This window comes from Ranitomeya variabilis, chromosome 1, assembly GCF_051348905.1.
Source record: "Ranitomeya variabilis isolate aRanVar5 chromosome 1, aRanVar5.hap1, whole genome shotgun sequence".
NCBI lineage: Eukaryota > Metazoa > Chordata > Amphibia > Anura > Dendrobatidae > Ranitomeya > Ranitomeya variabilis.
In genome coordinates, this window is record NC_135232.1 from 190,754,157 (window position 1) to 190,769,365 (window position 15,209).

Here is a 15,209-nt window from a genome sequence, read left to right on the forward strand (position 1 = left end):
AGTATTGAGTGCATTTACTGGACATACATTTCAGTAGGCCAACATTTCGGATTTTAAAATAATTTTTCAAGCTGGTGTTATAAAGTATTCTAATTTACTGCGATAATGACTTTTGGGTTTTCATTGGCTATAAGCCATAATCGTCAACATTAACAGAAACAAACACTTGAAATAGATCACTCTGTTTGTAATGACTCTATAGAATATATGAGTTTCACTTTTTATACTGAAGAATTGAAATAAATTAACTTTTTGATGATATTCTAATCTTGTGAGAAGCACCTGTAGATATCCCAAGGGAGCATTTTGGCAGATTTCAGTCCACCCTGCACTTTTATGTCTCCAATGCTCTGATTCACTGACAGCAAGCAGAAGTCTTGAAAATAGTAAGGAATTAAAACACAAATATATTAGAAATTAGCTAAATATTCTACGTAACTAGTACTAAGATATATTAACATATAACTGGAAACTAAATTGAATAATTTCTAGAGATATGAAAATGGTAGTGTAATCGTCTGCAGGAGCACACTGCTCCACTGTTTCCCGCTTGTTGGGAGTGTGACGATGATTGACAATTTGAAGAACCCGCACTGTGCACTCTGCAAGCAGCACTGAAGTTGGCTGGGACCATAACCTAACAGTGTGCCTCAGTGATCCAGTCAGTTTCAGAGCAGTGCTTACAAGCTCCATTGTAAAGAGAATGTAAGCACTGCACATATTCTATAACCTAGGCAATGAGCAGTAAATGTTAAATTTATCTCCCCCCATGAGGCTAGAGAAGATTTTTAATAGCAAGTAAATCACAAAGTTGCTTTTTCACAAGAATATTGTAAATTGCACCCATTTATGAACACGAAAATAACCCTTTCACCTTTGCCTTTTACATTTACATAGATTTAGAATCAATTTAATTTTGACCGGTGTTAAATATTCCTTTCTTATGAAGTAGACACTTTAACAAGAAGATGCTTGAATAAATGGGTCTTTTTGTTGTGTGCTTTTATTAGCCATAATGACAGTATATGTTGGGTATGGACAGACAAAGAAACATGCTGATCGCTACAGATTGTGAAACAAAAGGATTGCGGAGGTTACAGTGTTGGGGCCTCTGGTCATCCATTAGAAGGTGGGAAACAATGCCTCTATTGGTATGATCTTAGCATTCTAGCTTTCTGGTTAATCATGTAACTCTGGTATCTGGACAAAGGAGAGTGCAAAGGGAAATCTGTCATCCGATGTTGTGATGGGACTTTCATCTTCTCCATGATGATGTGATGTTCTTCTCCATGACATAGCCTTTCTTTGTTCTCCAAAAACAGGCTCTCCTCCTGAGGGCCTCTGTACAGCCCGGCCAGATCTGCGTGCTAGAGGAAATCACTTATTGATTCTCAGAGAAATAATACTGACACCTCTTATAATATATTGGTTGCCATGGCTACTTTAACATATTTATTATGGTTATTGTGTTGGGAATCCCTTGGATCATATAAAAATACAATTTTAATGAGTCTAGTTTTAAGGAGTGAAAGGTAATTACGAACCATGGAAGATTGATAGCTGCTCTGCCACAGGACTCAGTCAATAAATAACCAATGCAATGGTAATCACAGTCATTGTCTCCTCAGTACATTAGCTAATGTATTTTGCTTTTTATACAGTGTGAATTGTTTATTTTATTTGTATTATTCTACAAAACATTTATAGTAACCTTATAAAATATTTAGTTCCAATTTAATTGGTAACACAAAATTGGACATTATAGAGGGGTGGACTTGGCACAAATTAATAAAAGTCCTATTACTGACCTGACACATATAGGTCTAGATCACTGTGCTGCAGAGTTGATTTCATGATGACCATATCCATATAACCACTGCAGCCAGTCACTGAGCCACTGATGGAATTTTTTGTTTCATTACAAATCATTGCAGTTTACTAGGAATCACACAATTTGTAATGTTAAAGGTAACCTGTCAACTGATTCCTGCTGCCCAAACTACGAGCAGCATGAACCAGAAACTGGCTGCACGGTTGTAGCCAGGTATATTTTTCTTTGTTAACGCTCTACTGTTTCTGAGAAAACATGATTTGAAGATAGTATGACATTTGAAGATCCTAGCAGGCTTTACCCAGTCCTGCTCGAAGTATGTATGTGGCGCCTTGCAAAGTCAGGCATCACAAATGCCTGTGAACTCTGATGGCATGAGATGCCAGATCTTCGGCCATTTTTACACATAGACATAATTAGTGTAAGGGCTATTGTGCAGCCTGGTGGGTAACTGCCCCTACAAGAGAACTACTAAGCCCAGGAGAAGAAATCCTGTGCCCCTGGGATTGAGTGGTGCTGGAGATCAAGGAGGTCAGCCAGTGCCTTTGATCGCTGTCGGGACTACAGCAAAATCTATGCAGCCAAATGGGTCATAGCATCCTGCGTGGATCAATAAGGGTCCAACTGCCAGACGATGTCAGCTAGGGATCAGAGGAGAGATGTCTTGATCTTTAGATGTCAGCAGTGGGAAGAGAGCGGAGGTACTTTCCTGAAAGCCTGTTGTGACGTGGATGTCAAGGTCCAGTCTGAGAGGAGAGGTTTTAGTGCACGTACAGTGCTATATGCAGCGGGAGTGAGGAGAGCTGCTACACATTGCCAGAAAAGAGCTGGGGTCATCACACCATGAGGGTCTGTTGGCTCAGTGTACTGAATAACTGGAGAGAGCTGTAATCATCATCATCAACTGCTCCAGTAAAAGTGCTTTTTCCTGTTGCACCTAAGAGCTGGCCATTGCCTATTGAGACGGGCTGATTGTACATCTCTTCCACAACTTTCCCCTTTTCATTCTGCTAAAGACAGCTCGCCGCCGGTGAGACCACAGTGACCGTTTGCCACCATCCCCCCCCCCCCCCGGTCTGGTAAAGGTTCGACCCAGATAAGTGCACACGGAAGAAACCTGTCAGTCAACTAGAGCAGTGCAGATAGAAGCTGGCTGGGGGCGGCGCTGGGCGAGTCCCCTTTCTCCCTATGGTACCAGGCTGGATCTTCAGACTATATATTTCTCGGAGAAGATTATCCCTGGCTGCTATCATTCAGGCAGGCTTTCATTCATGCTGTCCGTAGTCTGGGCAGCATGAATCAGTTGACAGGTTCCCTCTAAAAACACAAGAACAAAAAATACACCTAAAAACCATAGATACTACAACATGTTTAGGGTATGTTCACATGTGTAGCAAAATTGAGGAAATGGTAAATACTGCTGCGGAATGGGTGAAAGAGAGAGATGACCACTTGAGCAGTGGCATCAGAACAGCAGAGGAATCAATAAGTCATCTTTTTTTATTTGACGACATTCTCTACTTTTTGTATTAAGTCCTAGACAAGCAAGACAACCAATTCAATCTCATCTCTAGATTAATTTCTACAAATCTAATGAATCTATATAAGTAAAATGCTATCTTAACCTTCAATATGCAATAAGTAAATAAAAATGTATTGGGTTCTTGTTTTTCACCCTTGTAATTAGCTTCCTGTTCACCATGTCTTGCTTCCAGGGCATCACATAACGCTTGGGGATAATTGGGTGTCTCCTGGAGAATTCAGATACATGTGTGTGAGCAAATCTGTGGAAAAATGGGGTAGTGTTAATGAAACACGTGGATCTGATAGTGTGCTTTACACCAACCTTTAGCTGGCAATAAATGGGCTCATGTGTTTCATTTACAAATTTCTTGCCGTAGTGGGCATACATAAAGAGCGAACATTGCAGCTGTGTGTACAGTCTTTTCTGCTCATTATTGCGACATGTATATTTTGCAGCAGAGCAAATTAATTCCCCTGATGGTTATGTTTGAGCAATCATTTGATAACAATTGTCCTTTTCAGTTTTTAGATAATTCAATAGTCATCATTGCATTTATGGCCAGCTTTAAGAGCTTTACATTGTTCATACCGTCAGTCATCACACTCATTTCAATGACACATAATATTTTGCCTATTATACAGTACTGTGCCAAATTTAAGGCAGGTGTGGAAAAAATGCTGTGAAGCAAGAATGCTTTAAAAGAAATAGAAGTGTTTATTAATAAAGTACTAAGTCAATGAGCAAAAAACTACAATTAATATTTGGTGTGACCAATCTTTGCCTTTAAAGCAGCATCAATTATTCTAGGTAAACTTGCATTCAGTTTTTGAGCTTGTCAGGGAGTCTGTTACAAATATCTTGGAGAAAAATTACAGATCTTCTGTGGATATTTTCCCCGAAAATAAGCTCTAGCATGATTTTACAGGATTTTTAATGTATGCTTGAAATATAAGCACTACTCTAAGGGTATGTGCACACGTCAGGATTTCTTGCAGAAATTTCCTGAAGAAAACCGGAAATTTTCTGCAAGAAATCCGCAATTTTTTTTGGCGTTTTTTTCGCATTTTTTTTTTCGCATTTTGCAAGCTTAATTAGCTTGCAGAATGCTAAAGTTTTCCAAGCGATCTGTAGCATTGCTTGGAAAACTGACTGACACTTTGGTCACACTTGTCAAACATACTGTTTGACAAGTGTGACCAACTTTTTACTATAGATGCTGCTTATGCAGCATCAATAGTAAAAAGATATCATGTTAAAAATAATTAAAAAAATTAAAAAATGGTTATACTCACCCTCTGCAGACAGCCGATCTCCTCAGTGGCGTCCTTTCCTATAGATGGTGTGTGTGCAGGACCTTCCATGACGTCGTGGTCACGTGAGCAGTCACATGAGCGGTCACGCAACCAATCGCAAGACCGCGACGTTATCGCAGGTCCTTCACACACACCATCTATAGGAACGGAAGCGGCAGCATGCACCGCTGAGAGGCGGGAAGACTCCGGGGGCCATCGAAGGTGAGTATATGACTATTTTTTATTTTAATTCTTTTTTTTAACCAATTATATGGTGCCCAGTCCGTGAAGGAGAGTCTCCTCTCCTCCACCCTGGGTACCAACCGCACATAATCTGCTTACTTCCCGCATGGTGTGCACAGCCCCGTGCGGGAAGTAAGCAGATCAATGCATTCCTAGGTGTGCGGAATCCCAGCAATTCCGCAAATTTAATTAACATGTTGCTTTTTTTTCCGCGATGCGATTTTTTCGCGGAAAAAAATGCAACATTTGCACAAGAAATGCGGAATACACTGTAAATAATAGGAGGCATATGTAAGCGTTTTTTTCGCGTTTTTATCACGTTTTTATAGCGAAAAAACGTGAAAAATACTGAACGTGTGCACATGGCCTAAAAGTAAGCCCTACTTACAGTCAATCTAGGTGTTTGGAGGGGATTACTAGTAAATTGGGCTCCAACTCTCTTAGGGGCCATCAGCATTTCTTTTGTTGAGGTTAAGGCAGCTTAACGACCTTTGGTGACATTATGGTCCTGTGACCATGATGTCACCAAAGGTCTTTTATCTGCAGGAGTCTATAAGAACAGAAGAGGAGAAAGGTTGGCATGTACCGTAAGTGCAGTGTGTGTATATACAGTTGTGTGAAAAAGTGTTTGCCCCTTTCCTAATTTCATATTTTTTACCATGTTACCATTACATCTGTAGTAGAAGTAACACAGCATTTCAGAAAAGAAACATCATACAAACAGCAAAACATGGTCATGATAATGTGATGGTCTGGGGCTGTTTTGCTGCTTCAGGACCTGGAAGACTTGCTGTGGTAAATCAAACCATGAATTCTGCTGTCTTCCAAAAAATTCTGAAGGATTAAGAAAAACAAATTGAGACGTTGGCTGACCTTAATCCGATTGAGATGCTGTGGCATAACCTTAAAAAGGTGGTTCAAGCTCAGAAACCCTCCAATATGGCTGAATTACAACAATTCTACAAAGATGAGTGGACCAAGATTCCTACAAAGCGTCGTAAAAGACTCATTGCCAGTTATCACAAACTCTTGATTGCAGTTGTTGCTGCTAAGGGTGGTCCAACCAGTTTATTAAGTTTAGGTAGCAATCACTTTTTCACACAGGACCCTGTAGGTTTGGATTTCTTTGCACTTTAATAATAAAGACCTTTATTTAAAAACTGCATTTTGTGTTTAGTGATGGGCGAACTCCTGGATGTTCGGGTCCAGTGGATTAAGGCCGAACATTTAAAAAAAATTTTGGTTTGGGTACCAGAACAGTACTCGAACCCCGATCCCATTTGGATGAATGAGGGGCCTGAACATCCATTGCTTGCCACACTGTCATCTGCATGACAGCACGGCAAACACTGCCTTTGATTGGCGGTAAGATTATTACCAGCGTTCAGAGAGCTGCGGTATCCACGCTATCAAATAACAGCATGAGCCAGCAGCCGTGACCAGCTGTAAAAAGTTTACCTCCAGTCACAGAGGTGTCAGCTGATAAGAGAGTACTACTCCCATCAGCCTACGCCTGCTGCCGCTAATAGCAGCGAGAGCAGGCAGTGACTGATGGGAGTATTCATCAACTGGCACCTGCGCTATAAATAAATACATTTTAAAAAAAGTTCTGCGTTGAACTCAGAGCTTAGCGCTGCACAGTGAGACTTTTTCTCATGGTGCTAGTGGTGATCTCACTGAGGTCACCACAGCGCACACTGAATTGAGCTGGGAACGCAGCCTCAGTTACCTGTGGCAACCTCGATGTCATCACCGCTAGTCACTGACGCTGCGCTCGCAGCAGCTTATTCTTGTCACCGTTCAGGATGAAAAGCAATTATCGCAGACATGGATTACGGCGTCAGACAGGTGAGGGATATTGTTGTTTTTTGTATTTTTACAGGCGACCAGGGCTTCAATGGAATGAGCATAATGTGAGTATAACTGTGTTTGTTATTTTTAAATAAATTTGTAAAGCAGTTTATTCTGGGTGTTTTTATTGACATTGTGACTATGGGGTTAGTAATGGAGAGGTGTCTTATAAATGCCTCTCCATTACAAACTGATGGGCTTCATGTCACCTGAAAATACAAAGGTGACATCAACCCCACAAATATGAACCCTACTTGCAACCGCCACAAGACAAGTTAGAAGAGCCAGGCAAAGCACCAGAATTGGCGAATCTAATAGATACGCCTTTTCTGGGAAGACTGCAGGCTCCTATTTTTAGGCTGGGAAGGGTCAATTACCAGCCTCAGAATACCAGCCCCCAGCTGTCTGCTTTAGCTTGGCTGGTTGTTAAAAACGGGAGGGACCCCAAGCCATTTTTTAAATTATTTATTTAAATAATTAAAAAAAACACAATGGTGACCACGTTGAATACTCACATCAGCCACTGCCTGCTCTTGCTGTTATTAGCGGCAGCAGGCGTAGGCTGATGTGAGTAGTACTCAACTGACGCCTCTGTAATCAGACGTAAACTTTCTTTTTACCGTCGGTTACAGCTGCTGGCTGTCAGATGAACTGCAGCTCTCTAACCGGCGGTAATGATCTTACCGCTGATCAGATCCGCAGGTGTTTCTTGCGCTGTCATGCAGATGACAGTGTGGGAAACATCCGATGTTCGGGGTGCCGAACCCGAACAATAACATGAACTTCCTGTAGAAGTCCGTGTTCGGGATCCGTGCCTGCACAGTAGGTGTTCGTTATGGACCCTGCACTTTACTGTTCGGGTTTGCACATCACTACTTGTGTTATCTTGGTCTAATATTTAATCCCTTCATGACCTTGGGATTTTCCATTTTTCCGTGTTTGTTTTTCGCTCCCCTCCTTCCCAGAGCCATAACTTTTTTATTTTTCCATCAATATGGCCATATGAGGGCTTATTTTTTGCGGGACGAGTTGTACTTTTGAATGACATCATTGGTTTTACCATGTCGTGTACTAGAAAATGGGAAAAAAAAATTCCAAGTGCAATGAAATTGCAAAAAAAGTGCAATCCCATGTGTGTTTTTTGTTTGGCTTTTTTGCTAGGTTCACTAAATGCTAAAACTGACCTGCCAATATGATTCTCCAGGTCATTACGAGTTCATAGACACCAAAAATGTCTAGGTTATTTTTTGTGGTAAAAAAAATTCCAAACTTTGCTAAAAAAAATAAAATAAATAAATTGCGCCATTTTCCGATACCGGAGCCCACATCAAAGCAGGGGATCTGACCTCGGACGTACTATCCCGTCCGAGGTCAGAAAGGGGATAAATTTGTTTGGTGATCTGAAACATTTAACCCTCTGTCAGGAATAGTGCCTTCACTAACGAGTTCAGGTACAATGCGGCTGTCAGCTGCAGGCTAGCAAAATGCCTATAATATCTAATTTTCTCAATTTCAGTGCTCTAAAAGTGAACAGTGACAAAATAAGTCCTATGCTATTTGTGAAAAGAGCCAAAAAATCTGACACATTGGAAAGATTTGCAGGTTGCAATACGATACCATTGAAAATCATTAGTTATGATGAGACTATATGGAACTGTGATCTTAAAGGGAATCTGTCAGCAGGTTTTTGCTACCTCATCTGAGAGAGCATAATGTAGGAAAAGAGACCCTGATTTCAACAATGCATCACTTAGTTTACTAGGTACAGCAATTGTGATAGAAACAGAGTTTTTAGATTTAGCAGAACTCAAAAGCTTACCCCTCCCACTCCACAGCTTTCTATGTACTTACTTATTGATGATGAGCTGCTTATCAGAGGAGGGGGTGTGGTCTGACCAGGAGGCACATGAGCTGTAGTCCAGGCAGTGATATTCTGTTAGTCATTCATTGTACTGAAACCTCAGCACACAACCTAATAAGTGACACATCCCTGATATCTGTGCCTCAGACCCTACCTCATGCTGTCCTCAGATTATGTAGCAAAAACCTGCTGACAGATTCCCTTTAAGACTGCACAACACATGTTGCAGTGTAGCCCTAACCATCTTAGAACACTAAACAATAACAAAATAAGTCATTAATAGATACTCTGACACTCTGGTTTTGAAGTTTCCAGATCTTCCACCAATCTCCAGTTTCTGCTGCAGCAGTGACAACCTGACTCAGACATGTGACTCCTGCAGGCAATCACTGGCTATGGTGGGTGACTGCTGTAGGCATCACTAAATCATATGAATTATATAAATATAGGACAAGGCCAGCAATCCTCCAGAATTTAATTAATGCCATGAACAATATACAAACTATATACTAAAAAATGCATCATCACACTGCTATCAATATATACATAAACTCCTTTATTGGTACACACGTAGAGATAAAAGGTATTATAAATATACCAGCCATCCAACCATGACAAGTTGACCTCACAGATCCCATCTCTTCCCCAGCACATGTGAAGCCTTTGTGCACAGAGACACATGAATCAGGAGGGCTAGGGTTTATACATGAGATACCCTTTGTCGTGCTTGGATGGCTTATACATTGTTTGATCAAATGCTGTTAACAAAATATTTCACGTTTTTATGTATCAATAAGGAAATTCATGTATTCATTGATTGCAGTGTACTGATGTATTTTGTTAGCATATAAACAAACTGAAATATTGATGTCTCCAGGGAACCAGGAAGAGTTGGAACTGAAGCGGCAGAAAATCAGTAAGGAGACCAGATATGCTATGTTATTTTAAAATAACAATTTTCACCATATTTTTACTGGCCGGATAATATCTTTAAAACTAAAATTTAGTACAAACATATTTGAACAGTTCCATAACATCAGAACAGATTAATTTAGTTTGACGTGGTAATTATTATGAATATTTGTCTGATGTTTCATTATATATTAGTGTTCATCTATGTGAAATATACATTAATTTACTTTGTTCTAAAAAAAAAAGGATTTACAGTTAATTAATTAGAAAACAAAATAAAAATGATACAGAAAAGAATATAAAAGGATAATAATGCAAGTGTTGCCTTTACCCTTTTATGTCAGTGATGGTAGATACAGAGACCATGGTGCCAGGATTCTGCTTGTGTTCACTTGGTTCCTTTATGTCACTGAGGTCTTGTGTTGGCCGCTTCTCATTGTTGATTACAATGTTTTTATTTGGATTTCTATAGTTTTGACTGTTTACACTATCACATCGGCTGCAAACCTCTGACATTGCCGGTGTTCTGGGTGGCGGTGGTCTCTCCCGCCCTGTCCTCTTCTTACAGTCTGACGCTTTGCTGAGAATTACAGTAATTTCTGCCCCCTTTACTTTGGCTTTGAAGCTGCTTCCCTCTGCTTATACCTTGGGTCTCGTTCCCTTTCTTCTCTCATCCTTCCCCTACATAGTTACCGTTGTTGTGATAAACAAGACGGCTCCGTGCACATGTACTCACCTGCACGGGGAGGCCTGTGTGTATCAGAGGTATAGTATTTCCACTCTTCCATCTGCACTCCAGCTCTTTGCGACTTTCTTATACAGAGATGGCACAATCATGTTCAATTAATCAACACTGTGATTGAAAAAGAATCTGTCTCCATTTCTTAAAGAGAACCTGTCACACAGTATCACCACATAAAGTACGGCCACCAGCATTAGGGTCTCTTTTTACAGTATGCTGGAAAGATGTAAAAAAGTTCCCATTCCAGTCTGTAGATCCCAAAAAGGGCTTTTATTAGGCTATGTGCGCACGTTGAGTGTTTGCTTGCAGAAATTTCTGCAAGGTTTCTGCATTTCTTGGCAGGAAAAATGATTGTGCAAAGACAAACAATATTGTATGTGTACTGCACATTAGTCCTTGGTACTCACTCAGGAGCCCATATATTACCAAAACCTTATTGATGTACCAAGTCACAAGGTTTTTTGGATCAGGTAGCCATCAATTCACACATTCTGGCTGAGCCACCATACGTCCAAAGTAATGCAGTTCACATAGGTAAACAAGCTAAAAAAGCCTGAATCACTTATAATCTCAGATGGTTTATATGAAGTCTCAATAATTACCCATTTTACAGAACTGTACAGTTAGTGCCTATGAAATCATCAAGCAACGTACGCACAACAAGTGGCAAATTTACACAGTAATCATTGCATGCTTAATATACAATACAGTGATCAGGCTACTATACACTGACTCTTCGTAGCCACACATGAGTCCGTATATTATCGAAGCCTAATTAGTATATCAGGTCACAGTATTTATTTGGATCAGGTAAATAATAATCCACAATTTATGACTGGACCACCAAATCGTCAAAGATGACCAATGCATTCCCATAAGTGGGCAAGCTGATAAAAGATTGTATTACTGTTGATCCTAGATCAGTCCAGTTATATCTCAAAACAGCCCATCTTTTTAAACTGTAGAGTTAGTGCCTATAAAAGTGCAGCGCCCCCACTGTCGCAGGGCCGAGGGGTACCTGGTACCGGGCCTCTGAGTCTCTGTTCTGGGGTTGTCACGGTGGATAGACCCGGTCCGTGACCCTGCTGAGGGGCGCCCAAATAATAGGTGTGGATGGTGGTGGTAGTGCGGTGCAGTGCTGGTCGCAGTAAATAACGAGGACACCAGGTTGCAGTCTCTTTACCTCTTTACTGAAGGCTTCAGGGTCCTCAGTCCGGAATAAGGTTAACCAGGCTGCGCAAGTCCGGCCGGTCCGATGGCACCTCCAGAGTTCCCTTTGCAGGTGGAAATCTGTGCCTACCTTCTAGCGCTTGTGTGTTGCGGTCCTCCCCTGCTGTGCTTACGGGATAGTCCCCACAACTGTTGTGTCTGTTTCTCGTGTTCCCTCACAACTGTATTATGATGTTCTTCTTCGTCCCCAGATGATATGGCTGGGACGCACCCGTATGACGGGTAGGCTCGGAGCTCTTCCTGGACCCTAGTGTCGCCCTTCTCCTAGTATGCCCCCATGTCTTCATAGGTGATTGGTGTGAGACAGCCCGCCTATAGCTGACTGTCCTGCCGTAGGTTTGAAGTATTGCTTGGAGCCTGATACTTCCTCGGCGTTCCGGCCACCGGCTACGCGCCTCAGTAGGATGTTGCCTCGATCTTACAGCACGACTCCCACTGGTATTTCTCCTTGTTGCGTTGATCTTGTTTCTCACTCAGCACAATATACCTCGCTTCTTGTCCTTTCTTGGGGTACCGCCGCTAAATCGTGCAGGCACGGTCCCGTAACGTTCTCTCTGGTCGCTAGGCCTCTGTCAGGATCCCACCCCTGACAGGGACCCCTCTGAATCTTCCCCCTACAACACCCTCTGCCACAAGGTGTTGCCTGGTTCCAACCCAGTCAGCTTTCTGATCTAACTTCCTATCTAACCCCCAGTTTTACCAGACTGTGAGGAGTGGCCTAATGCATAGTGCCCTTAGCTCCCCCTGGAGGCCAGACTGTGAAATGTATTGGTGTCTGTGATACCTGGTCAGATGAACTCCTTCAGTGCCATCAGACGTACCATAGCCCCCCTTAGCGGCGGAGCTCCAGTACTGCAACGACCAGGACTCTGGGGCACTGCACTCCCCCCCAGTTAAATCCAGTACTCCTGGACTGGGAAGAAAACAAAAATACATGTCAGCAAAAAGACATACAATTTTGAAAATGCAAGTACAAGTAAACTTCTTAACAGAGCTTCCCTTTATGGGAGGGGAGGACACTTGAACGTTACAAACATGGTTAAATATTTTAAATAACATACTATAAATAACTTTTCTTACCCAACCGGGTATTCTACTAAGTGCAAAATTTTTGAACAATAATTTAACTTTGCCTTTAAGGACGTACTCTCTAAATCCACTAAAGACCTTCTTATAAAACTTTATAAGTCTAATCAACTTTTCTGCATTCTCCTTCTTTACATCTGCAGGACCGCCTGTCCTATCTGCTCCAGGCCTACTGCCTCTCCTTTCTATAACAGGACCGCCCTTTTCTGCTCGGGCCTACTGCCTTTCTACTACTATACACGGTATAGAACTTATCATCCATCTTTCAGTTCAGGATTACTGAGCCATCTCTGTATGGCTCCTAGGAGGACTCACTAACTAACCCCATCTGGGTTCACTTTCTGTCCTCATTCTTTTATCAACATCATTAAACATTTCTTACAATTTAACTAGCTTTCTACATATAACTTTTACATATCAGCATTATCAGTACTTTCTTTCAAAACATCATCATTCTTTAAGTGCTTTTGATGAACATCCCCTTTAAGAAGGGACTAAGTCTCTATGAGGTAGTGCAACTTCTCAAGCTGCAAGTCTGTTCGCAGTAAGGACTCCGGTGCTGGTTCCAAGACCAGTGTCTTCGCAAAGAGTCCTTTCCTTGTGTAAAACCAGTAGAGAGCACCTTTAAGAAGGTGCAAACTATGTACAAAAAGTTTGTAATCATGCATTGTTCATGATTCAGCAGTTCTTGATAACTTGTGCAAACTGGTAGAAAACAAAAAGCAAAAGAAGGGATCCCGGGTAAACAAAGGGATCCCTTTAAGGGTACTGTCACACAGTACCATTTTGATCGCTACGACGGCACGATCCGTGACGTCGCAGCGATCGTATGAATATCGCTCCAGCGTCGTAGACTGCGGTCACACGTTGCAATCACGGCGCTGGAGCGATGCCGAAGTCCCCGGTAACCAGGGTAAACATCGGGTAACTAAGCGCAGGGCCGCGCTTAGTAACCCGATGTTTACCGTGGTTACCAGCGTAAACGTAAAAAAAACAAACAGTACATACTTACATTCCGGTGTCTGTCCCCGGCGTTCTGCTTCTCTCCACTGTGTAAGCGCCATAGCCGGCAAGCACAGCGGTGACGTCAGACGTCACCGCTGTGCTCGCTTTCCGGCTGGCAGACGCTCACACAGTGGAGAGAAGCTGAGACGCTGGAGGACAGACACCGGAATGTAAGTATGTACTGTTTGTTTTTTTACGTTTACGCTGGTAACCACGGTAAACATCGGGTTACTAAGCGCGGCCCTGCGCTTAGTTACCCGATGTTTACCCTGGTTACAAGCGAACACATCGCTGGATTGCTGTCACACACAACGATCCAGCGATGTCAGCGGGTGATCAAGCGACGAAAGAAAGTTCCACACGATCTGCTACGACGTACGATTCTCAGCAGGATCCCTGATCGCTGCTGCGTGTCAGACACTGCGATATCGTAACGATATCGCTAGAACGTCACGAATCGTACCGTCGTAGCGATCAAAATGGTACTGTGTGACAGTACCCTTAGAGTTAACCCTGATCGGGTTGTAGCAGCAAAACATCAGAAGGACAAACAGTTAACTATATACAAATGATGAAGCATTCTTGCTTACTCAGTTTTCTGGCTGCGCAGGAGGCGGTCTCCTTCCGGGCCTCACCAGGCCGACGGGTTGCGGTTGCGTGACAAGGACCGGTCCTGGATTCAGCAACGACAGGATTCCTCGTCGGGACACCCTCCTCGCTCGTGGGTGGGCATGACCCGTAGCCACACGGTGGGCCTGGATTCCCTGGGGTTCCGCGGGGACAGGCCCCGGCACCTTCTCTGCAGGAGGCTCGTCCTCCGACGTTCCGGCAGCAGCCTGGAGTGCGACGCACCGTTGGATGCCTCGAGCTATCCAGCCAGTTTCGCCAGTTTCCCTCCTCCACCGGGTATAGGTCACTGCGTCACCAGGCTCCAGGTCGCAATCGTACCTTCCCCCGCAGGGCTCCACTTCTTCTCGATCAACACGGACCTGTAGTGGCTCCCCGATCTCTTGGATAACTCCCCTTCCTTTCCGGGAGTTGAAGGACACCACAACACCCCAGTGTGACAGCGGGGTCTCTTCGACGCTCGTCAGATCGACCTGGGCCGCAGGCTGGGGTCTGTTCCGCCAGGCTGTCATCAGGCACCGCAGGTGTTCTACCTCCGGCAGGATCCTCAGGCCCTGCGCCCGCAGCTCACACTCTGCCGCGGCCGGGATGGAGGAAGCAGGGGACACCGGGGTTAGGCGGACCTCCGTGGGCTGACCCAGTCGAGCGATCACGTGTGCGTCGGCCTCAAGGGGACGTGCTATCTGCCGGGCCTCGGCTGCGGCCACACACTCATCAGACGGCGGCCAGTTGGGTCTGCCCATTGGTAGCTCCGTAAGGGCCAGTCCCTGCAACGATGGTGCATCTGGGGCTGTGTCGGGTGGTGCTGCCTCATGCTGGGTCGGGTCGTCCCCACGCGGTGCTCCCGGCGTCGCCATCTTTACTTCCTCTCCAGTGTCTTCTTCCCGCGGTCTCTTTCGTGGGCGGCCCCGTCTCCATGGTCTCCACCCTCCAAAGAGGATGAGAAGGCGGACCTCGGCTGCTGACGGACACGTCCTCAGGATGCAAAAATATTTAGACTGGGC

The 15,209-nt window shown here is 43.5% G+C and overlaps 1 protein-coding gene across 1 annotated transcript; it reads right to left on the reverse strand.

The window, feature by feature from the left end:
* Positions 1–631: 631 nt before the first annotated feature.
* Positions 632–10,153, reverse strand: SPMIP10 (sperm microtubule inner protein 10). The gene is made up of 3 exons (XM_077280809.1): positions 9,847–10,153; positions 3,507–3,615; positions 632–1,367 (listed from the first exon to the last, which is right to left on the reverse strand). Exons 1-3 carry the CDS (start codon positions 10,029–10,031, stop codon positions 1,146–1,148), a joined length of 516 nt encoding a protein of 171 aa, XP_077136924.1. The 5' UTR covers positions 10,032–10,153; the 3' UTR covers positions 632–1,145.
* Between the last annotated feature and the right edge of the window lie 5,056 nt (positions 10,154–15,209).